At 46.7% G+C, this 26,094-nt stretch overlaps 1 protein-coding gene across 15 annotated transcripts in view; it reads left to right on the top strand.

Moving 5' to 3' along the window:
• Positions 1–26,094, top strand: part of invs (inversin) — a 433,677-nt gene that overhangs the window by 265,480 nt on the left and 142,103 nt on the right. For all 15 annotated transcript variants that reach the window (XM_038797635.1, XM_038797640.1, XM_038797627.1 and 12 more), the window contains one exon: positions 2,388–2,597. In XM_038797635.1, the coding sequence (XP_038653563.1) occupies positions 2,388–2,597 (210 nt within the window). The remainder of the gene's footprint in view (positions 1–2,387; positions 2,598–26,094) is intronic.

The following is a 26,094-nucleotide window of genomic DNA, read 5'->3' as shown; positions in this document are numbered from 1 at the left end:
GTATTGGTGGTAGTAAAGAAACAATGCATTGGTCCAGAGTAGGCATTAATAGCAGAATAAAGGTCAGTGCTGTCTAAAAGCAAAAGATGAGAACAAGATAGACTGGAACTGTGGGGACAAAGTACAAAATGGAGAACGGAGTTCATGATTTGAAATTGTTGAACTCAAGTGTTGAATCTAGAAGGCTGTAAAGTGCCTAATCAGATAATGAGGTGCTATTCCTCAAGCTTGGGTTGAGCTTCCCTGGAAAACTGCAGCAGGCCAAGGACAGAAAGATGAGCATGGGAGCAAGATGATGAATTGGAATGGAAAGTGACTAGAAGGTCAGGGTTATGCTTGTGGACTGAACGGAAGTGTTCTGCAAATCAGTCAACCAGTCTTCATTTAGTCTCCCCAATGTAGAGGAGACTGCATTGTAAGCAGTGAATACAGTAGACAAAATTGCACTCATTCCATGACCTTCTGGATGCTTGCCATTTCATTTCATTTGTACAGTTTTAGTGAGACTACGCATAGAATACCATGCACTTTTTTTCTGTATCCGTATTTAAGGAAGGATGTACTTGCAATTGGAAATTAGGGGATTCTCCCATAATGAGGGATGAGTAAATTTGGCCTATATTCTTTGAAACTTAGAAGAATGAGAGGGAGTCTCCTAGAAACATCCAAGATTCTGAAGGTGCTCAATAGGGTAGAAGTTGAGAGATTGTTGGGTCTAAAACATGGGAACACAGTCTGACGTAGGACTGAGATGAGGAGAAATTGCATCATCAAAAGGTTGTGAATCTTTGGAATTCTCTACCCTGGAGAATGGTTTTTCAAAGTGCAGCTTGCAACCCGTGGCTAGGTTGTGGGCGGATGTCGGGAGGGATGTGGAGCAATCAGTTGTGGCGTTCCTGCAGTAGTCCCGTTCGCTGGGGAAGCGCCCAACAGCCGCTACTGGCATTTTAATTTAAAATGGTGGCCCCCAACCAGCTTTTAAGTGAGAACAAAATTAGGTTATGTGCAGTCTTCCAACCATAAACGGCAACAGTGAACAGGTCATGAGCCTTGCACGTATACTTGACGTCAGGGGCCTTGCACGTACGTGCTTTTGGCGCCAAATCATGGAGGAGAGTTTCTTCCATTTTCTAGCTGCAGAACATCTTTGGTCCTTCCGCAAGCCGGTTTCAGACCTTCCCTTCACTTGCTATTTCAACACACCGTTCTGCTCTCATGTCCATATGACCATCCTCGATCTGCTGCAATGTCCCAGTGAAGCCCAGTGCAAACTGGAGGATCAGCACCTCATCTTCCAATTGGGCATGTTACAGCCTTCCAGACTTTTTTGAATTCCACAACTTCAGACTGTGAACTCTCACCTCCATCTTCACCTCATTTTCATTTCTATCATTTCATTTCTTCCATTGATTTCAATCCCCTTTTCATCCTGCTTTCATCTTATTTTTCCCTTACCACCATCTCCCCTCCCCCATCCCACCAGGGTCAACTGTTCCCTGGGAGGAAACCAGAGCACCCGGAGGAAACCCACGAAGACACTGGGAGAATGTGCTAACTCCACACAGTCACCGAAGGTCGGAATCAAACCCGAGTCCCTGGTGATGTGAGGTATCAGTACTGTGCCACCCAAAATATACAACTCATCCAGACTCAAAACGTTAGCTCTGTTTTCTCTCCACAGATGCTGTCAGGCCGGCTGAGACTTTGCAGCATTTTCTGTTTTTGTTTCAGATTCTAGCATCCACAGTAATTTACTTTAATATGTTGTTCATAAGATATAGGAGCAGAATTAGGCCATTTGGTCCATCGAGTCCTCCGCCAATCGATCATGGCTGATCTCATCCTGGCCTTAACTCCACTGTCCTGCCTGTACTCCATAATCCTTCAACCCATTACAAACCAATCTAACTCTTCCTTAAATTTAATCACTGTCCTTCATCCACCACACTCTAGTGTCGTGAATTCCACAGAAAAAGTAGTTTCTCCTCAACTCCGTTTTAAATTTGATAACTTTTATCCTAAGACTATGACCTCTCGTTTTAGAATGCCCCACAAGAGGAAGCATCCATTCCACATCTACTTTATCCATACCTTTTATCATTGTGTGCATCTCCATTTGATCTCCCCTCATTCTTCTAAACTCTGAAGAGTATAGGCCTAAACTATTTAATCTCTCTTCATAGGACAAACCCCTCAACTCTGGAATCAACCTAGTGAACCTCCTCTGAACTGCCTCCAATGCCACTACATCTTTCTGTTGTTGAGCTAATGAATGTGGCTGTATGTAATGTTTTAAAACTAATTAGGATATTACTTCTTTATTCAATCTCAGATTAGAAAACAAGATCCTTATTGTGTTGTTGAACATTTTCTTTCTGGTGTTTCAGGTTCACTCCTCTCGATTATGCCTTGCTTGGGGAACATCAGGAGGTTATCCAATACATGCTGGAGCATGGAGCACTATCTATTGCCGCAATTCAAGACATTGCTGCTTCCAAAGTCCAGGCTGTTTACAAAGGTTATATGGTTCGCAAGGCTTTCCAGGAGAGAAAAAATCTTCTCATGAAACATGAACAACTGCGAAAGGATGCTGCCAAGTGAGTATAGTGTCTGAACGGTAACAAAAACAAGCTCAGGCAAGCAAATTCAGTTTAGTATTAATAAAACCTTCTGCACAGGGAGGTTAAAGTATATTCTTTAGATCTGCTTGTCCAAAGTATGGCCCAGGGCCAAATGTGGCCCGCAAAGCTCCTCTGTGCAGCCCCTGGCTTCAGTTTTCAAAATCCCGGACAAAGAGGTGGTTCCAATGAAAGACCCTTCTTGGACGTCTCCAATCACTGATGGCTTCTCTCCTGATTTGCTGATGATAGGTGGACAGTGAGCCTGTCAGCATCAAATGTGCGAGAGAAGCAGTCTCTGACCTGGCACCTTTTGATACTGTTGATGGGTCCTCTCTTTGTTGCCTTGCTGTCGGCCACCCCGTCACCTGCTTCCTCGGTTTCCACCCCTCCATCCCACCTTCTCCTTATTCTTTGGCTCTTTTGTGGTCCCCCTAAGGAGCAGCCCCCCTCAGCTCTATTGGCTGTTGGCTTCAAACAAGTACTGGAACAAGTTGGTGAATGGCATCCACGTCTTGTGGAAGCCCTCTTCCGACCCCTGGATGGCAAATTTGATTTTCTCCAGGTGGAAAAATTCTGACAGCCAATCTGTAACTTTTGGGTGATGCCAACCAAGCAGGATTCTTCGTTGGGCGATTAGGGAGGCAAAGGTAAGGGTGTCAGCTCTCCCCCCTCCGTATGCATAGTTCCAGCTGGTCTGATACCACAAAGGCTGCCACTTTCAGGCTTGGCTTCATCCACACCCCCACAACCTTGGACATTGCTTCAAAGAATGCTGTCCAGAACCCGACAAGTCTGGGGCAGCCCAGGTCATGTGGGCATGGTTGGCCGGGCCTCCCTGGCACCGTTCACATTTGTCCTCCACCTCCAAGAGGAACCTGCTCATTCAGGTTCTAGTTAGGTGTGCTCTGTGCACCACTTTCAATTGCACATGTGGAGGTGGAGTTGGCTGTTCAATGGTTCACTCCAGAACCCCCACCCTTTTCCATCCCTAGTTCTTCCTCCCATTTTTTCCCCCGTCTCCGCAGTTCCCCCCAACTAAGTCACCTGCGTCCAACCGTTCCTCTATCATTGAGTCCCTTGGTGTCCGTGGGTATGGTATTATCTCCTTGCAGAGGAAGTTCTTGACTTATAAGTGAAAATGAAAATGAAATGAAAATCGCTTATTGTCACGAGTAGGCTTCAATGAAGTTACTGTGAAAAGCCCCTAGTCGCCACATTCCGGCGCCTGTCTGGGGAGGCTGGTACGGGAATCGAACCGTGCTGCTGGCCTGCTTGGTCTGCATTAAAAGCCAGCGATTTAGCCCAGTGAGCTAAACCAGCCCCTAAGTTTCGCTGTTTGTCCCTGTTGAGCAGTTCTACCTTTCCGTCAGTTCCTCTAAGACTCTTGTTTGTTGTCTGCGTAGAAGTCCCTCACCATCTGTGTGTCACTCCATCCCGTTTCCAACTCATAAGGGTGGCATCCATTGTAGCTGGCGCAAAGCTGTGGTTGCTGCAGATAGGGGACATGGTGGGCATTTCAGTCAGACTGGAGTATTATCTCAATTGGTTCCAGGTCTGAACTGTTGCTATGACCACTGGGCACGTAGAGTGTTTGGCGCGCGCGCGTGGGGGGGGGGGGGGGGGGGGGGGGGGGTGTGTGTGTGTATTGTAGCAAGGGCTCGGAGGGACGTCCCAATGCAGGAACTCCTCCATTTGTACCCATTCTGCTTTTGGTTCCTTCACCCATCCCCTCACTCTCTGCTGTGGCCACCCAGTGGTAGTATTGTAGGTTTGGGAGGACCAGGCCTCCCTTACTACTGTTTTTTTTGTAGGACCCTTTTGGGGATCATTGGGTCCCCCGTCAACCCCCCAAAGATGAAAGCCATGATCAATTTGTCTACCATGTTGAAGAAGGCCTTGGGGATGTAGATCGGTATGGATCCAAACAGGAAGAGGAACCTGAACAGCACGTTCATCTTGATTGTCTGCACCCTCTCCACTTGGGAGAATGCGAGGGCGCCCCAGTCTTGGACAATTTGGACCCGCAAGTAGCAGAATTCGCTTTGGGCTTGCTTGAAAGGCAGCCCCACCAGCTTTGCCCCTCACCTTTCGGATTCCCCAGGAAGATTTCACTTTTGCTCAGGTTGTGTTAGTAACCCGAGAAGGTCTCAAACTCTTTCAGGAGCTTCATGATCTTTTCCAAGCTGTCTTACGAGTCCGAGAGGTAGAGGGGCCGGTCATCTGCATAGAGTGAATCGCTGTGCTCTCTGTCCCCACTCTGGATCCCCTTGCAATTTTTTGCCAGTCTGAAGGCGAGTTTTTTGCCAGCAGCACAATTGCTAGGGTGAATAGAAGCGGGGACAGCGGGATGAAAAGGGGATTGGAATCAATGGAAGAAATGCCTTGTGCCCCTGTGCAGCTGGAAGTATTTGGAGCTGGTGGTGTTGGTCCGTTTGCTCACCATAGGAGTGTTGTACTGGAGTCTCATCCAGGAAGTGAACCTTGTTCCCAGCCCAAACTGGTCCAGTACCTCAATGAGGTACTGCCACTCAACTTTTCTAAGGTCTTTTCTGGGCCCAGGGAGATGATCACCCCTGGTGTTCTCTCTCCAGATGGGTGTCATTATCATGTTCAGCGGGCGCCTGATGTTCACTATTAACTGCCTATCCTGACAAAGTCTGTCCGATCTTTTGTCACCACCTCTGGTACAGAATTATCCAGTCTCCTGGCCAGGATTTTTGTGTCTACATTGAGCAGCTAGTTGGGTCTGTCGGATGCACATTCAGTCAGATCTGAACCCAATGTGGGTTAGATGAAAACCATCCCATTGGTACAGCTCCCACTTGTCCCATCACTGATGCAATGTGCCATGAATTGAAACCTATTTCTCCAACACCAATATTTGACCCAAGTATTTACCTCTCTGATCTTATTTACTCATACCAATTTGTTCATGGCTCAATTAGTATTTCTGACATTATTACTTTTGAGGTTCTGCATTCTAATTTAGCTGCTCATGCTTCCTCAGCAAAACCTCTTTCCTCGTTCTACCTATGTAGTAGGTGCCGAAGTAGATTACGACAATTGGATCCTCCCCTCACTGAAAGTTAATTTCCAGCTCAGATAAGATGTCCCAAACCCTGGCACCGCTCAAGGCAGCACAGCCATCTGGACTCGCATTCTTGGCTGCAGCGAACTATCTATTCTCCTGGCTATACTGTACCCTCCTACTACTACATTCCTACTAACTCTTCCTACTTGAATGGTTTCCTGTATCATGGTGCCATGATCAGTTTGCTCATTCACCCTGCAGCCATCACTTTCCTCCATACCTCAAACCTGTTGGACAATTACAATGGCTGAGTTACCTCCACTTCTACCTTTCCAATTAATTCCCTTAGCTTCCTCAATAATAGTCGCGCCCGCCTGTCCCTGACCACTGACCAAACCAGAATACCCTATTCTAAGTGGTGTGACCACCTCCTGGAACAAAGTGTCCAGGTAACTTTCCACCTCCCTGGGGCATCAATGCCTGCAGCTCGGCCTCCAGCTCAATGACTGACCTGAATGAAGCTCCTCAAGCTGCAGACTTAATGCAGACATATTTGCCTTGGATCACACTGCTGTGCAGGATGTCCCCATTCTGCAGTCACAACATATCATCTGCCTTGCCATCTTTATTTTGTGTTAATTGATTTATGTTTCTTAATTAGTTTAAGTAAATGAACTCTTCTACTCCCAATAAGTTTTATTACTGCTAGCAAAGTATTAACACAAATAAATTATTACAATTACTAATAAATTACACATGTTTTGAAACATAAACGAACAAAATACTCACCAATTAATCACTTATGTGTTTTCCTGTAACATCACCTTTAATGTTTCTCCAAATGCAATCAGTCCAGAACTGGACTGGAAAACTCTTCAAGCCTCTCGCCAGGTCTTCCCCTTGTGCTCTTCAAGCCTTTCGCCAGGTCTCCCCCTTGTGCTCTTCAAGCCTCTCGCCAGGTCACTCCTCTTGCTTGTTTAAGCCTCTCGCCAGGTCACTCCTTCTCTTGCTTGTTTAAGCCTCCTGCTGGGACTTTCCCTATTGTGCTCTTTTGGCCTTTTGCTGTATTCCCACTTTTACGCTTTAAAGCCTGATAACCAAGAGAGCCTTCCCAACCAGAGTTGGGTGATATGAAAACTCCTCTTTGTGAATACCACGGCAAACTTAAACTTAAAACTTGTGTAAAGTTCAACTTGTTCAGCTTCCCTGCTGGGTCCTATTTTCTCAGTTCTCAAATGGCCAGCGTTCCAGGGGAGGACAAAGACAAAGATTGAAAGACACAATGAAGCTGCCCTTGAAACGCGGCTGCATTGACATGATTGAGGCAGTTCCCAAGCCTATCTCTGCCAGAACAAAAATTGAACACATGCTGCTCGCGTTATTCTGAACCACACACAAGCCACCGAGCCAACTGAGCTAAACAGCCCCTATGAATAACATCTTGGATGGTAAAACAGCTTGATAACGTGACATAATACTACAGTCAGAGTTATTTGCTGTATACTTGTTGAGATCAGGGAAACCTTTGACCCCTGTAAATAAATCCTGAAATCCAATCTATCAAAATCTATTGAAAGAAAATGGCTGGTTGTGTTTTAAATTCATAGAATCATACAATAATTATAGCACAGAAGAGGTTGTTTCTGTGCTGGCTTTCCAAACGAGTAATTCACCTGCACAGTCCTCCGTTTCAAGTAATAATCCAATTCCCTCTTGAATGCCGTGATTAAACTGCCTCCACCATACTCTCAGGCAGTGCATTCCAGATCTTAGTCACTCAATGCACGGAAAAGTTTATCTTTATGCAACTATTGCTTCTTTTGCCAATTGCTTTACATCTGTACCCTCTCATTCTCAATTCTTCCACTAATGGGAACAGTTTTTCCCGATCTACTCTGCCCAGACCCCTAATAATTTTGAATTTCTCAATCAAATCTCCTGAACCTCTCCAAGGAAAAGAGCCCAACTTTTCCAATCTATGTAACTGAAATTTCTCATCTCTGGAGCCATTCTCTTGAATATATTCTTCACCTTATCTAATGACTTTGCATCCTTCCTAAAATGCGTTGTCCAGCACTGGACACAATACGCTAGTTGAGGCCAAACTAATGTTTTCTACAAGTTTAAAATAATTTCCTTGCTTTTCTACTCTTTGCCCCTATTGATAAACCCTAAGTTTTATTAATCATACTCTTTGTTTTTCCTGCCATCTTCAAGATATATACGCAGGTGCTTCTGCACCCACTTCAGAATTGTACCCATTATTTTATACAGTGGGGGGAATTTTCTGTGCCCTGCGGCATGTTTCTCTGCAGCGGGAAGTGGCCCTCTGTTTGCCGGCGGCAGGGTATTCTTGTACTGAATCCACCTCCTGCCGTCAGAGAAACCCACAGCAGGGGTCCACTGTCAGCGGGACCGGAAGATCCTGCTGGTGAGAATGACCAGAAAATCCCCCCCATTGTCTCTCCATGTTTGATCAAAATGATTCACTTCACACTTTTCTGCATTAAATTTAATCTGTTACTTGTCCTGCTCGCCCCCTCCCCCCCATGTCATCAACATGCCTATGCCCTTTTGAAGTTCTGCACTATCCTGCTCACCGATCACAATACATCCAAGTTTTGTATGTTTGCAAATTTTGAAATGATGCCCTTTATGTCAAATTCTAGGTTATTAGCATATATCAGGAAGAGCAGGCGTCGTTAATACAAACCCCTGCGAAGCGGCACTATAAACTTCCCTCCAGTTTGAAAAACAACTACTCTTTGTCACTTGTTATGTTTCTTGAAAGAATGCTCGAAGTCGTTTAGAAGTTGAAGGATGGTTTATTGTGCTCCACAATAAATTACTTCGTTGGCTTTTACTTACAGAATTGCACTTGTGAATATACTGATTTTCTATGCTCTGCAACTAGGCCCAAAAGACTTGCAGCCCTGAGCTCAACTTCCGCGTCTTGCCTCCTTGACTCTCCAGTCCAAGTGGGCGAGGGCGGGCCTTCGGCGTCCTTCTTATATGTCCCCGCGCTGCCCCCTGGTGGTACTTCCATTTCCCATCAGCCCCTTCTGTACACACTCAGGCGAGGATCACTACAATCCAAGTTTTGTATGTTTGCAAATTTTGAAATGATGCCCTTTACACCAAATTCTAGGTTATTAGCATATATCAGGAAGAGCAGGCGTCGTTAATACAAACCCCTGCGAGGCGGCACTATAAACTTCCCTCCAGTTTGAAAAACAACTACTCTTTGTCACTCAGCCAATTTCATATTCATGTTGCTATTGTCACCTTTTATTTCACAAGCTATAACTTTGCTCACAAGGTTTGAATTATGTGGCACTTTTGGAAAGCAATGTACATCAACAACATTACCACCATCAACCCTCTCAGTTACCTCTTCAAAAAACTTAAGCAGCTTAGTTAAACTTGATTTTCCCAAGGGTGGCACGGTGGCGAAGTACGGCACTGAGGACCCGGGTTCAATTCTGGCTTTGGATCATTGCCCGTGTGGAGTTTGCACATTATCCTCGGCCTGCGTGGGTTTCACCCCCACAACCCAAAGATGTGCAGGGTAGGCCATGCTAAATTGCCCCTTAATTAGAAAAAAATACTCTAAATTTACTTTTAAAAAAACTTGATTTTCCCTTAACAAATCTGTGCAGGTTTTCCTTAATTAACCTGCATTTGCCCAAGTGACCTTCAATTCTGTCCTGAATTATTGTTTTCAAGCGCTTCCCCATCACCGAGGTTAAATTGACTAACTTGTAGTTCCTGAGCTTACCTTTACACCCTTTTTTGAACAAGGGTGTAACATTTGAAACTACATTTGAATCTAATGTTTAAAAATTTATGACCAGTACCTCCTCAATTTCCACTCTCACTTCACTGAGTATCCTTTGAATCATCTTATCCAAACCTGGTGCCTTTTCAAATTTGAGGCCATGCCATCTACCTAGGGGCTGGATTAGCACAGGGCTCAATAACTGGCTTTGAAAGCAGACTATGGCAGGCCAGCAGTGCGGGTTCAATTCCCGTACCAGCCTCCCTGAACAGGTGCCGGAATGTGGCGACTAGGGGCTTTTCACAGTAGCTTCATTTGAACCCTACTTGTGACAATAAGTGATTTTCATTTCATTTCAATACCTTCTGCCTATCAATTTTAAATTCTTCTAGTATCTGAATTATTTCCTCTTTCAGCATGACCTGTGTGCATCTTCTTCCTCAGTAAAGATACATGCAAAGTATTAATTTAATGCCTCCGCTATGCCTCCATGCGTAAATCATGAATTTGACGACTTTGAGTCAAATCCCGAGTGAAATCCCGCCCGCACGCCCCTCCCCCCACCGGTCCCCCTTACCCACCTGAATACCCCTCAGCTACCCACCCCACCCATCGCTTGTCCCACTCACACCTTCCACAACCTAACCCGATGCTTCACCTGGAGGTGCATCTCCTGCAGAAAAATCGCCTCCGCCTTCAAATTCCTTAGGTGTGCAAAAACCTGGGACCTCTTAATCTGCCTGTTTAACCCTTGGATGTCCCACATCACATCTCTCAACGGAGATTTCGCCTTTCTTCTCCATTCTCTTCTACCATCCGCCATTACCCCCCATCGGTTCTACCTCATTTAATACCGCCCTGAACCAGGCCCATCCAAGATGCCCCCCCCCCCCAGCCCATCAGTCTCCAACTCTGCCAAGTCGCAATCCCCTCTCCCCAGCATAGCAACTCCCACTCGAAGGCCGCTTGCACGCCCCTCCCCCCACCGGTCCCCCTTACCCACCTGAATACCCCCCAGCCACCCACCCTGCCCACCGCTTGCCCATTAAACAAAGTTGCAAGTCACCTCCTCCCCAAAAAGCGAAACCCCTCAAAAGGCAGATGGGGGTGGGGGCGAGGCGATCAACACCTTACAAACTTACATCTCTCCAAAGAAATTCCCACCCTTCGGCAACACAAAACAGCCATAAAATTCCAACCTTTGCAGAATTAGCTCCTCCATCTCACCCCAACTCTCAGTTCTCCCCCAGTTCATGGTCTGTTATAAAGTCATTGGCCTCTTCTGGCATCTCACAGTAATACTTCTGACCCAAGGTTTTCCTTCGATACAGCATGGCCTTGCCCTGTTGAATCCAGCACGCCTCTTTGCCAGCTCTGCACCAGTGTACTGTTACATTTGATCACAATTCCCCTCCCATTCACAGTCTCACTTCTCCCTTGCCAACTTTAGAATTTTCTCCTTCTCCGCGAACTTGTGCAACCACACAATCACTGCCCACGGTGGCTTCCCCACCCTCAGCTTCTGTCTTAAGGACCTGTGGGCCTGGTCCACCTCTGGGGCCTTGTCTAGCACCTTCTCCTCCACCACCATCCCGACCAGCATCCTCGACACATACTTCGTGACGCTTGTTCCTTCCTTGCAGACCCACAATTCGCAAGTTCTGCTGCCTGGACCTTTTCTCCTGTTCCTCCACCTTCACTCGCAGCAACTTGCATAGATCCCTCAGGATCCCCATCTCTGTCTCCAAAGACACAATCCATTGGCTCTGGTCAGACTCCACCTTCTCCATCTCGCGTATCGTCACCCTTTGCACCTCGAGACACTTCTCTACCCAGACCATTGGTCCTCGCAGAGGTGCTACTGATCCCTCCATGGCCTTTGACCAGTCGCCATGCATCTCCTTCCTTTACTGGTGAAATTCCTCCTTGATGGATTAGAATGCTCCAATTAGGGCTTTCTCACTGACAACAACCCTTCCCTCTCCGCCATTCTCGCAAGTGTTGCTGCGCCACAGGTCCCTTCCAATTCCTTAACCAGGTCTTTAACTATTTTCTGCCGGGTCTGGTAGCCAGTAGACATACCAATCCTGGGAAGAACCTGTCCTTCTCATCCTTCTGCACCATGTTTCTGCCAGAGTTACCCTGCTAACGGGTATAACCTTTCGAGGCAGAGCTGCCCTGTGTGTGACCACTCACTCCATGGCCGCCCTGGGAAGCCCCGTTTTATCATCACCTTAACCACTGTACTTTAAGGGACCAGTGTACATGCACACCAAGGGCTTTCTGATCTTGTGCTTCCCAGGATCCTGCTGTTTATCATGTATTCCCTTCCCTTGTTTTCCTGCCCAAGTGCATTCTCTTGAGCTGCGGGGTAACCACATCTATAAACATGCTATCCACAAAGGTCTTGGCCCCATGGATATGCAGCAGTGATGCCAGCTACTGCTCAAGCTCTGAAACGTAGAGACCAAGTTGCTTCAACTGATGACACATCTGCATACATAGTTATCCAGGACATAAGAAGCATCCCAGAGAACCCACATAGCACAGGATGTGCATTTAAGAGGTTGGAGCTGCCCTTCCATTCCTCTGTCTATTAGATAATAAAGCTTACGACTACTAATGAACCTTACTACAGAAAAAAAAGTAAAGACCCACCAGCTACTCATTTCCATTCTGTTACTGTCAATTAAGTTAACTGAAATTTTTTCTTAACTCTTTCTTTTTAATTAATATGTTTAACTTCCCAGCTCCTTAGACTAACTCCAACTTTGGAGAAAGAGACACAAAGCTAGAATACTCACCAGTCAATCAACGCACAGCCTTCCTGAGATATCACAGTTATTTTTCTCCCCTCACTTTTTTGAACTCAAGCATGCCCCATGCTGCTTGAACTGCCAAGACCCTCTCCAGGTAAGTGATAGGCCTCCAGCCTGGATCTTAATTTATCTTCTCCCCAGTACATCCAATTCCTTACTGGTCCACTCCATTTCTGGACCGCAAAAGGAATTTTTCACCTCCCATTTCTCTTTCAAAATCTAATTTTCTCATTTGCCAGTACTTCCCTGCATATAACAGACATGGGGCGCGACTCTCCGCTCCCCACGCTGGGTGGGAGAATTGCGGGAGGGCCGGGCGACTCACGACACGCCCCCCTGGCGCCCCCCGCGATTCTCCCACCCCCTGCTCGGAAGAATCGCTGCTCGCCGTTTTTCACGGCGACCGGCGATTCTCCGACCTAGATGGGCCGGGCGGCCTGCCATTCCCAACCGGTTCACGACGGCGGCAACCACACCTGGTCGCTGCCGTCGTGAACATTGGCGCCAAATGCTCGTTTGAAGCTTGTGGGGGGCGGAGAGGGGAGTGAGCACCACAGCCGTGCTCGGGAGGGGACTGGCCCGCGATCGGTGCCCACCGATCGTCGGGCCGGCGTCTCAAAGCGACGCACTCTTTCCCCTCCGCTGCACCGCAAGATCAAGCCGCCACGTCTTGCGGGGCAGCGGAGGGGATGACGGCAACCGCGCATGCGCGGGGTGGAGCTGTCAGCCGGCGTGACGTCAGCCATGCATGCGCGGGTTGGAGCCGGCCAACCTGCGCATGCGCGGCTGACGTCATTTAGGCGCCGCCGTCGCGTCATTCTCGGCACGCCGCCTTGACACAAACGTCAAGGCCCGGCGGCCGAGAGTTACGGAGCGCCGCTCCTAGCCCCACGGGTGAGGGTGAATAAGGTGCGAGGAGCGGCCTCCGAGGCCGTCATGAAACTCGGCCGAGTTCACGACAGCCTTCCCGATTTATCGCGGGAGCGGAGAATTCCGCACTCGGACTTTGCGTCCTGATTTGCATTGGCACATTTAACAAAACTATAACTCAAGAAATCATCTTTATGCTTCTTTGTTCCCGAGTTAAGTTTCTTCTTTGTAGACCCTGGAGCTCTGTACAGAGCTAACATTAGCATGCTCTGTCCTGCCCTGGACTCTGCTGAGCAACTGTCTCCACCAGATTCTGTTGTGAGATTTTGTCCAGTAGGAACACTGCCTATATGAATCTCTGGCCATCTCTTACTTGTAAGAAAATGTTCCATCGTCACAGTCCTCTTACCTTGCTTGCCAGCAGCTAGAAAATGAAAGCAGCTCTGTCCGTGATTTGGCGGCAGAAGCACGTATATGGAGAGCGCTTGATGTCAGGTGTACCTACAGGGCACGTGACCTGCTCACTGCAGCCGCTTTTGGCCGGAAGACTGCACACAGCTTCATTTTTTTTAATTTAAAAGGCAGCAACGGCCACCATTCTCAATTTAAAAGCCGGTAGCGGTCGTTAGGCTCTTCTCTCACGATTGGGACCAGTGCAGGAATGGCGCAACTTATTGCAATGTGACCCTCCTTCACAATGGAGGATACAAGTAACATCCCAAAAATAGCTGTAAATCAGAAAATGGAAGGGACGGAGGAACTCAGAAAAATTACAATCACCTTGGATGTGGTATTGAGCAAATTGTTGGGTCTGCGGGCTAATAAATCCCCGGGTCCAGATGAATGTCACTCTAAGGTCTTAAAAGAAGTGAGAAGTGTTTAATGAGATAGTTGATGCATTTGTTTTAATTTTCCAAAATCCCTACATTTGGGGAAGGTTCCATACGATTGGAAGATAGCAAATATAATTCCTTTATTCAAAAAGGGAGGGAGAAAGAAAGCAGGAAACTATAGACCGGTTAGCCTAGTATCGGTCATAGGAAAAATGTTACAAGCCACCACTAAAGATGTTACAGCAAGCCGCTTGGAAAAATTCAAGTCAATCAGGCAGACTCACCTTGGTTTTGTGAAAGGGAATTCATGTTTAACCAATTTGTTGGAGTTCTTTGAAGGTAATATATATGCTGTGGGTAAAGGGGAATCAACCAGTGGAGGTACTGTACTTGGATTTCCAGAAGACATTTGATAAAGTGCCATATCAAAGGTTATTCTGCAAAATAAAATGTCACGGTGTAAGGGGTAACATTGACACGGGTAGAAGATTGGTGAGCTAACAGGAATCAGATGACATCAATAGGTATTTCTCTGATTGGCAGGGTGTGACAAGTGGTGTGCCATAGGTATCAGTACTGAGGCCTCAGCTTTTATAATTTATATAAATGACTTGGATGAGGAACTGAAGATAACGGTTGCTAAATTTGCTGGTGACACAAAGATAGGTAAGAAAATCAAATATGAAGAGGCTGGAAGGAAGCTGCAAAGGGACAGAAATAGGTTAAGTAAGTGGGCAAAACTCAGGCAAATGGAATATAATGTGGACAAATTTGAAATAGTCAATTTTGGCAAGAAGAATAAAAGAAAATCTTAATAATAATCTTTATTGGTTTCATAAGTAGACTTACTGTAATGAAGTTACTGTGGAAAGCCCCTAGTCGTCACATTCCAGCGCCTGTTCGGGTACACAGAGGGAGAATTCACAATGTCCAAATTACCTTACAGCACGTCTTTCGGGTCTTTGGGAGGAAACTGAAGCACCCGGAGGAAACCCACGCAGACACGGGAAGAACGTGCAGATTCCACACAGTTGTCTAAATGGTGACAGATTGCATAGCTCTGAGGTGCAGTGGAATCTGGGCATCCTTGTGCATGAATCACAAAAGGCTAGTGTACAGGTACAGCAAGTAATTAGGAAAGCCAAGAGGATGTTATCGTTTATTGTGAGGGGAATTGATTCCAAAAGTAGGGAGATCATGCTTCGGTTGTACAGGGCATTGGGGAGACCACATCTGGAGTACTGCGTACAGTATTGGTCTCCTTATTTAAGGAGTTAAGCAGTTCAAAGAAGGTTTACTAAATTAATACCAGGAATAGGTGGGTTGTCTTATGAGGAAAGGTTGGAGAGTTTATGTTTGTATCCACTAGAGTTTAGTAGAGTAAGCGGTGACTTGATCGAAACCTTTAAGATCCTGAGGGGCATTGTTAGGGTGGATGTGGAGAGAATGTTTCCTCTTGTGGGTGGATCTAGAACCAGAGGTCATTGTTTAACAATAATGGGTTGCTCATTTAAGACAGAGATGAACATAACTTTCTTCTCTCAGAGTGCTGTGAATCTCTGGAACTCTTTTCCCCAAAAGGCAGTGACAGCAGAGTCTGAATATTTTTAAGGCAGAACTAGATAGATGCTTGATTAACAAGGGGGTTAAAGGTTATTGGGGTTAGACAAGAGTGCGGGATTGAAGTTACATTAGATCAACCATAATCGTATTGAATGACAGAGCAGATTCGAGGGGCCTACTCCTGCTCCTAATTTAAATGTTTATATGACTGCACAAATTCAAGCAAATTTCTACTGGTTGCAGGTGCATACAAGTTGTCCATAATTTAATGTGACTTTTAACTGGATTGTTGGTCTTACTCCGAGACCACAAGGATGCAATACGGATCAAATAGCACTGATCTGAGGTTGGGTTTAAAGCAAATTGCTTGGGGACGTTTAAGTCAGTACTTTACTCTGAACTTGTCCTCTGCTCCTTGATATGGGATTAAATGTTATTGAATTCCCAAAATAGAAAAAGATTCAATTCCCTAATACTGATGCCATTCCTTGTGATGGGCCCTAAATTTGTCAAAAATACCAATTGAATTTCCCATTCATTCTTCTGTGCTGTTATTCGTTTCGATAGGTTACTTTTTTTGATTCATTTTTACTGTCTTGATCATGTGTTATTTTGGAAACGTCCTCTTAAGAATCAACATATAAAACATCTTTAAATAATTTTTCTTCTACCATAAAATTTTATTTTTCTAATTTTTCTGGCACAAATCACAGCCACACTGGGTGTTCACCACCTGCCTAACTATGAATCTGATCTGATCTGGAGGAGATGATTAATCCTGTCTTATTTTATCACTCTATCTCTGCAAATGGCTTCATCTCTAATCAAGACGGTTTTTGATGTTACAAATATGCATCCTCATCACATGGCACAGCACTGTTAGAGCCATTGTTTTTAGTTATTTCATTCTTCACTCTCACCCTGCCCCCCCTCCCCGCCCCCAACAACCACCCCAAAAAGACTAGATGGGATCATTTGTGATTTTCTTTGGGTAATGGGGAGGGGGTGAAATAATGTGGCTCTGGTTAAAGTTTCTATTTGTATCTTCCTAATATTATCTGCAATACAGAGCCTCTTTGGGTAACTTTTTCATGTGAAATGGACTGAGGGCATCTCTTGCTTTGGTCCAGTATTCTGAGGAATTCGATTTTCAAAGCACTTGCACTGAAAAGATGATAGATTGTAATTCTCTGCCCTGGTTTGGCTTATACAACACAGCCTTCTATGTGGACATTAGTTACGGGTAATTATCTTTCATAACTATCTTTAGCTCATGCTCATATGAAGTAAAGATAATAAGTGGCCTTTTTTATTGTGTAGAATCTTTGTATGTGGTATCCATTTAGCTCCAGACTTCTTGTTTTTTTCCTGTCACGATTGAAGACTCATTTGTAAGCAGTAGGATTGATTTTATTGATAGACGAGTAGAGTCAAGCGCTTGAATCTATTCCCCATATCACTGTGAAGGAAGAATTGCAATCTGTTTGTACCATGTCAGTGGTTATATTCAACAGTAGACATACTGATCAGAGCCGCAGGGATTGCTGCTAGCCATCACCTGCCAGACATCCAGGGTTCAGATCAATTAACTGGATTCAAGACACCAGGTATAATCAGTTCTCCTTATGGAACAAATACAACCAGATAGCAATGACAGATAAAGTTTGGAGTCTACCATGACAGATAACACTGAACAGACATCAGCTGTCATTGGCATGGATCTTGGCAAATGATGATGACACATTACATAAGTAGCTTGTCATTTGCTGTGGTTTGTGCTAATGTGGTAACGGTTGCAGTACCGTGTATTAGCATTTATCAATCATTTGCCAGCAGAACAGAATTCTACATAATATGACATTTATTGTCTGTCAGTATTCCAGTGATGAATTGCAAGTAATAGCATAGAGTACAAAGAAAAGCAACAGCAAAGTTATTGAAGGATAGTGTTTTGTACATTTAAATGCTTCGTCACACAGATGCCTCTGATATTCCTACTGTGCAGACTGCTCCAGGATGTAACTCAGGTTTGTAGATATAATACAACAAAATTATGCTTTTTCTCCTGTCAGTTTAGTCTTGTTGGTTTTCTTTTCATGTGACTTATTTTAATGCGAGGGTGCAGAATCAGATGTTTCAATATTGTTTTATTTTGTTGATTTTATCTAACTAATGATGTAAAAATTGCAGTGCTCCATGCTTGAACTCAGCCAGGCAGTGAAAGGTAGAACTAGAGCCATACCTTTATGCTCACAGGCTTTTATTTACGGAGATACACATAACGTATCATGCACCTCCAATCCAATAATCACAATTTCTGCCTGCCTCTAGTATCAGGTGAGTCCTCATCAATATCTAACACTTTTTTTTAATGTATTTATTCAAAGTTTTTCAAAAAGTTTTACAGAACACTCCAAAAAGGAAAATAATACAAAGAGAAAAGGGCAACATGCCAACCTAACAGAACAACTTAACCCTCTAAACGATAAACAGTTTAACAAATAACACCCAACTCAAAACAAAATAGAGCGAGCGCCCCTTTCAAAACGGAAAAGAAATCCCCCCCCCCCCCCCCCAACCAGGTTGCTGCTGTTGTTGACCTCCATCTAACGTTCCGCGAGAAAGTCAATGAACGGTTGCCACCGCCCGGAGAACCCCTGCAAGGACCCTCGCAAGACAAACTTCTCCCATCTAAGAAACCCCGCCATGTCATTGATCCAAGCCTCCACACTTGGGGGCTTCACGTCCCTCCACAATAGCAAGAGCCTTCTCCGGGCTACCAAGGAGGCAAAGGCCAGAACTCCGGCCTCTTTCGACTCCTGCACTCCCGGATCCTCCGATACCCCAAATAACACTATCCCCCAACTCGGTTTTACCCGAGTGTTCAAGACCTTGACATGACCTTTGCAAAGACCTTCCAGAACTCCGCAAGCGCCGGGCACGGCCAGAACATATGGGCGTGGTTTGCTGGGCTCTCCGAACACCTCACACATCTGTCCTCCACCCCAAAAAACTTACTCATCCTCGCCCCTGTCATATGCGCCCTGCGTAACACTTTAAACTGGATCAGGCTGAGCCTGGCGCAAGATGAGGAGGAATTGACCCTGCCCACAGGCCCTCATCCATCTCCTCACCCAGCTCCTCCTCCCATTTTCCCTTCAACCTCTCCACCGAGGCTTCCTCCGCCTCCTGCAGCTCCTGGTATATCTCCGAGATCTTACCCTCTCCGACCCACACACCCAAAATCACCCTGTCATAGAACATAGAACAGTACAGCACAGAACAGGCCCTTCGGCCCTCGATGTTGTGCCGAGCAATGATCACCCCCTACTCAAGCTTAACATCTCCACCCTATACCAGTCCCCAAATTAACCTTACTTTAACACTAAGGGCAATTTAGCATGGCCAATCCACCTAACCCGCACATCTTTGGACTGTGGGAGGAAACCGGAGCACCCGGAGGAAACCCACGCACACACGGGGAGGACATGCAGACTCCACACAGACAGTGACCCAGCCAGGAATTGAACCTGGGACCCTGGAGCTGTGAAGCATTTATGCTAACCACCATGCTACCGTGCTGCCCTGTATCCTTCGGGCAGGTAGAACATAGAACAGTACAGCACAGAACAGGCCCTTCGGCCCTCAATGTTGTGCTGAGCCATGATCACCCTACTCAAACCCACGTATCCACCCTATACCCGTAACCCAACAACCCCCCCCTTAACCTTACTTTTATTAGGACACTATGGGCAATTTAGCATGGCCAATCCACCTAACCCGCACATCTTTGGACTGTGGGAGGAAACCGGAGCACCCGGAGGAAACCCACGCACACAGGGGGAGGACGTGCAGACTCCACACAGACAGTGACCCAGTCGGGAATCGAACCTGGGACCCTGGAGCTGTGAAGCATTTATGCTAACCACCATGCTACCCTGCTGCCCTAGGTAGCAATGGAAATTTTCCTACCTGCTTCCTGACAAACGCCCGAACCTGCATGTACCTGAAGACATTTCCCGGGGGTAATGCCTTTAAGCTGGCAAAAGTCCCTTCAATGAATAGATCCCCCAGCCTTCTAATTCCCGCCCGGTGCCAGCTTCGGAACCCTCCATCTATCCTGCCCGGGGCAAACCTATGGTTATTCCGTATCGGGGACCAGACTGAGGCCCCTGTCTCCCCCCCTGTGCCGACTCCATTGCCCCCAAATCTTCAGCGTCGCCGTCACCACCGGGCTCGTGGTATACCGCATCGGCGGAAGCGGCAACGGTGCCGTCACCAGTGCCCCCAGGCTAGTACCTACACAAGACGCCGCCTCTAGTCTTTTCCATGCCGCCCCCTCTTTCTCCATCATCCACTTCCGAATCATCGACACGTTTACTGCCCAGTAGTAGCTACACAGATTCAGCAGCGCCAACCCACCCCTCCACCCGACTGCGCTCCAAGAACAGTCTTTTAGCCCTCGGGGTCTTATTGGCCCACACAAATCCCATGATACTCTTGCTCACACGCTTGAAAAAGGCCTTAGGGATGAGGATGGGCAGGCACTGAAACACGAACAAAAACCTAGGGAGGACTGTCATCTTGACAGACTGCAATCTACCCGCTGTTGCTCGTTTTACTGGAGTGTATTAACACACCTCCGTTTAAAGGCCGTGTGCTTAACACTGCTATGGCTCTGTGTATGTAATTATGCTCAGGAGTCGCCAGGTGCCGTATTTAGACACCTCACAAGTATATCAAGGTCAGGTTCAAAGTAATAAATCTGTACACCGATTAGTAAGTCCAAACGGTTAATATTTATTATGACAAATATAATAAATACACATGCATACGCTAAAGAGACTAACTTACTTCTAATACTAAACAACTAAAATACTTATCTAGACAGGAACAGGCCAGGTCAGGGAGCAAGGCCTTCGTCCCGTTCTTGGTCTGCAACTCTCAGGTATTTAAAGTTGTCAGGGTCTAGCAAAGTCTGGATCACGTAGCGATCGTTGTGGTGGCACTTACAGTGCGATGGCTGATGGCTCAACGGCTGGTGATGGAACTGGAGTCAGGATGCGATGTATCAGCAAAGCGAAGCCGGAGCGATGAAAACAGAGAGCCGGAGCCAAACAGACCGAACCATGTGCGGGGTCTACTTTTATAGGTCCCCCAAAGTCCGTGCCCCTTCGGGGCGGTCTTTTACCTGCCATGTATCGATTGGGCCTTTTCCCAATCGATATCTTCCAAACCCCCCAATCTGAGGGTCGCTTCTCGATGGGTGGGGCGGTACCTATGGTTCTTTGTGTTGGATACTATGGTGCCGTTCTGTCTGGGTGTCTACTCAAAAGTATCCATTCATACTTAAATGTTTCTATTGTGTGGGGTCTGGATCTGGATCACCTCATTACTATGTAGATCTTGTTGCCATTTACACCTTTGGCTGACACTCTGCACCTGGCCACAAACTGGTTTCTGTACGTGCAGAATGCTAATTAGCCTTCTGCAAACTGCTTGTCCTTGCTAAGACTGTTTTCTCCCTGCAGCCTTAGCAGTTCTCCATTTTGTAGCCCAGTGTCCATCTTAAGTGGCTACATTCCCTCCTTGTGATCCTCACAAGAAATTGTGAAGGATCACCTATGCACGATTCTTCGAGTGCCTTTGGGTGCCCTCTTTGGGTTCCCTGACCTTAGCAAGTTCCTGGGCGTCTACTCTGTCTTTAACTATGGGAAAAAAATTTTATCTGACATTTCTACTTGCCGCTATGTCAAAGGGGACGTGCATTACCAAAAACCGGGAACCTCTACCTATCACAACTATTATCCTTATCTGTAAACATTTTATTACAGTCTAAAAACCTTATCCATTCACACCACATTACATATCACTTTCTGACTCGGCAGTCGAGTTCAGAACAATATAATACATTAGTGTCTTTTATTAACATAGTGCTTTATTCATCAAGGGGCAAGGGGGATTGATGAAACCGAAAAATAGGGGATCGAACTCCGTAAACGGTTGAGGGGCAGGAACGGGAGGCTCTCCTTCTCCATTTCCTCAACCTGAGGGTCTGTACAATTACGCAGAGGATTGCAATCACCAACAGTGATTCAATCACGTATGACATTGAATACCATGTCATAAATTTTGTGCACCAGGTCTGAACTTCGCTGATCAGAGAAGTTGGTGTGAGGGAAACATTGACGGCGGGGTTGTGGGGGAAACGTGATTTGCTTCCACATATACAAATACAACATTTAACAGTAATAGGTAGGCTTCCATCATGGTCTTCTCTTCGTTCTCTTTGTCCTCTGTATGGCCGATCCTTGCCGTGAACCCTCTTTCGACTCTTCGAAATCTATGGGATCAAGCACAGTATCTGTCAATACACAGTTTAATATCCGTACTTGTTAGTGTTTCTGTCCTCTCATTCCAATTGACCCATTAAATGACTGGCCAAGTCACACCCTGTGACTCCCTTCATTTTTTTTTCAAAAGCGAATTTTAGGAACAGAATACACCTAACAACTTTCCTCCTGCGAGCCGTCTCGCAGGTCTTGCAAATTTACCATCCAAATGTTCCTGGATGTAAATAGCATGTGGGATGGCGGCCTAAGGGCTACCTAACGATAAATGAAAACAAATTTTGAAACAAAAGGTCGAATGGGTTGCGTATGGGCCGCTACGGATAAGATTTGGATGGGATCCCCGGGTAAGGCGTGCTGTGCCGTACCCGAGCTTGGCTGACCAAAGTGGGTTCTCAGACAGGGCGGGTCCTCAGTGCCGTTTGTCCACTGCCTGAGTAACCTGGAATGAACGGGCAAGAATGTGTTTACCATGGGTTTGCAGCCTCTATTCACCAAATAGAGGGGCACCTAAAAAAACAAGGGAGGAGCCAAGATGCTCCAACATCTAAAAACAGTGAACAAGTTGTGGACCGTGTCGGTTCACCAGAGGATACAACTGAAGTTCTCAAAGGTTTCAGCGGAGAAACTAGTGTGCGTGTAAGGCGGTCACAAGCCTTACAGCTGAAAAGATCTCCAATCAAACCATTGGATTGGGAACTGAAGTTCTCAAAGGTTTCAGCGGAGAAACTTAAAGTGCGTGCGAGGTGGTCACAAGCTTTTCGGCTGAAAAGAAGGTGTCCAACCTCCAACTGAACCATTAACATTAAAGACAAACAAACATAAACTTACAAACATACGTGCAGGTTCCATCAGAAAGGATATCGCTTCCCTCAAGCGGTTCCTATTTTACATCATCTGGACACCTCACTTTTTCTCTGCCTCTGTGAACAGGGTCACAAAGGGGTTGCCGTATCGGGAGCCAGACACCGTGTCGTCCTGCTCTCCCGGATCCCACACCCTTGTGTGGATCAGGCATGCAATTTTGGAATTATGTGACCGGGGGTCACTTTCATCGTTACGGACAAGTCTGTATGAATTGTCCCTGTGCCAAAGTGTTGGGTCTAAACTTGAATGGGCATTGTCGGGGTCGGGTGGTGGGTCTGGATATTTGATATAGGTGACTTACATGGGGTCACTGGAGTCGGGGTCGTAATTGCTACAGTGTGGGCTGCAGGGTTGTGTGCTGTGGCTGTCCTCAAAGTCAGTGTCAGTATCGCTGTCTCTGCTGTGGCAGCTTGTGGGCGTTTCGGGGCGTGGTCTGTTGTGGTCAGTGGGCGGAGTCGTGGGCGAGTCCGATGATGAACTGGTCTGTGAGGGGGATGGTGGAAACGTGTCTCTAGTGGGCGGGGTGAGGTGTTCTGCTGCGTCTAGCAGGACATGGTGTGCATGGTTAGACTGTGTTCCATATGCCTTCAGTTGGTTAATATGGAACCACGCAGTCTTTCCATTGGGGTATTTTATCCTGTAAACTGAGGGGCTAATTTTGTCCGAAATTTAATACGGGCCTGAAAATTTTGGTGCCAAAAAACTGCTGGGGTTATACACAGATAGCATTACCTGTTGCCCAACCTGGAATTCTGTGGGGTGTACGTTCTTATTAAAGCAGGCTGTGCTTTGTCTGCGTCGTTTTCCTAGTTGAACTGCGGCTGCGATCTATGCAGACCTCACAGTTTCTACTAGGTCTTTAACAGCTTTCTCATGCGTGAGGGCCGTCACTTCGGGGCTAGTCATGTCCAGTCCTAAAAGGAATTCTGTACCTTTCATAGGGCGTCCGGTCATGAGTGTGTGTGGGGTGAATCCTGTTGATGTTGAAACCGTGTTGCGGATAAACATTAGTGCAAATGGGAGTACTGAATCCCATGTAGAATTGTTCTCTTGAACCATTTTTCTAAGGGTCGATTTTAGGGTCCGATTCATGCGCTCTACAATCCCGCTGGACTGTGGGTGATACGCAATGTGAAAATTTTGTTTGATGCCGAATATGGTCAGGACGTTCTTCATGACACGTCCTGTGAAGTGAGATCCCTGGTCCGAATCTATACTTCTGGGTAAACCCCATCTCGTGAAGATGTGGTGGGTCAGGATCTTTGCAGCTGTCTTAGCTGTATTTGTGCGTGAGGGGAATGCCTCTACCCATTTGGTAAAGGTATCAATTACAACCAGCACGTATTTATAGCCATTCCTACAAGGGGGCAATGGTCGTATAAAGTCGATCTGGAGGTTTGTCCAGGGGCCATTAACTGGTCGAGTATGCCGAAGCTGTGCCTTCTTGGAATACCTCTCCGGGTTATTCTGGGCGCAAATAAGGCAATTCTCAATGCAATGGGTTACATCGGTCCTTAGGTTAGGCCACAAACAGAGTTGCCTGAGGTGCCTCGTGGTCGTGTCGATCCCTTGATGTCCGTGTCCGTCATGGAACAAGGCAATCATTTGGTTTCTGTCCTGCTGCGGGACCACATAAAGCTGGTCCTCGATGATCACACCCTCATGTGTGGTCAGAGCGTGTCGGAACTTATCATACTGGGGCACGAAAGTCCCTTTAAAAATCTCCCTGAGATCCTCATCCTGCTTCTGTGCCTCTGCTAAATCCTTAATGTCTGTCTGTGAGACTTGAACTGCACTCACAGGGGCGCTAGCTGGTGCGCTAGCTGGGGGTGTCCACAAGTGTCCTCGCCTGGAACCTGCTTTAGCCAGTGCATCGGCTTTTACATTCCCAGGGGGGGATGACCTATGGTGGCTTCCAACTTTTATAATGCCGAAGGTCCTGTCCTTCGCTTTGTCTAGAATGTGGCGGAGTAAGGGGGCTGATGGAAGGGGTTTTCCGTCTGCGGAGACAAAACCTCGTGTCCTCCACAGGGGTAGAAAATCTGTTAGACTGTTGCAGACATATAGACTGTCCGAATATATGTCCGCCGGGCTGGGGAAAGAATCGGGGTGGTCCACTATGTAAGCTATGGCCGCGAGCTCTGCTGCCTGCGCGCCTAAGTGACCTGGCAATTTTAGTGCTATTTCTTCGAGTGCGCGACCCTGCGCGTCCTCGACATAGATGCCGCATCCAGTGATACGCTCACCATCTAAAACCGTGGATGAACCGTCCACGTATATCCTTAGTGGGCCACACGTGTTTGTGTGTTGGGGGCTTTGTCTTGGGTTCCCTATCTTCCTGGGGGGTGTCTTTGCTATGAAGGGTCCTGTGTTGTGTAGGGGTGCTACAATTTCACATTCATGGGGCTGTCCTGGATATTGAAGGTTGTCGGCTAAAAATGTGTGTGTCCGGGTCCGTTTGACCGTAATGTCCCGTCCTTGTAAAAGTAGTGTCCACCTAGCTGCCCTAATCTGGCCAACTGAACCGTCCTTCAGTCGACCGTCTAGGAGTAACTGTGTGGGGGTGTGCTCGGTCAAAATGGTGATGGGGTTGAGTCCGGTAATGTAGGAAAAGTATTGAACTGCCCAGAAAACTGCTAGGAGGTGCCTCTCGCAGGTTGAGAATCCTTGTTCTACTGGGTCTAAAAGTCGGGAGGCATAAGCCACTGGTCTTAGCTGCTCGTGCCGTTCCTGAAGTAACACGGCCGAGAGGGTCAGATCTGTGCTCGCTACCTCTATTGCATAGGGGGAGAGTTGGTCTGGGACTTGTAGCACGGGTGCTGCGCTAAGGGCTTTCTTTAACTCTTCCACAGCCTCTGTGTGCTGCGGAAGCCATTCCCAAGGGGCTCCTTTCTTAAGGAGGTCTGAGAGTGGGGCTGCCTTTGTCGCGAATCCATCGATGTGGTTCCGACAATAACCAACCAGTCCTAAGAACGACCGGAGGGCTGAAACATTCTGGGGAAGGGGCAATTTGACAATCGAATCAATCCTTTTGAATTCGATCTCGCGTTTGCCGTGCGTGATGACTGTACCCAAATACATCACTTTATTTTCCAATATCTGGGCCTTTCTGGGGTTAACTTTACATCTGATTGAGGTTAAAAGTTCCAGGAGCTCGGCCAGAAGCGTAATGTGCTCTGCCTTTGTGTCTGTCTGCAGTAATAGGTCGTCCACATACTGTACCAGACATTCGGGGCGGGAAAATTTTTCTAAACCATTCGCCAGCTGTCGGTGGAAAATGGAGGGGGAATTGTGGAATCCTTGTGGAAGGCATGTCCACGTATACTGCTGTGTTTTGAACGTGAAGGCAAATTTGTACTGGC

Source organism: Scyliorhinus canicula, chromosome 5 (assembly GCF_902713615.1).
Source record: "Scyliorhinus canicula chromosome 5, sScyCan1.1, whole genome shotgun sequence".
NCBI classification, from domain to species: Eukaryota; Metazoa; Chordata; class Chondrichthyes; order Carcharhiniformes; family Scyliorhinidae; genus Scyliorhinus; species Scyliorhinus canicula.
Note: the sequence above shows the minus strand (reverse complement) of the source record. Positions and strands in the feature narration are given on the sequence as shown.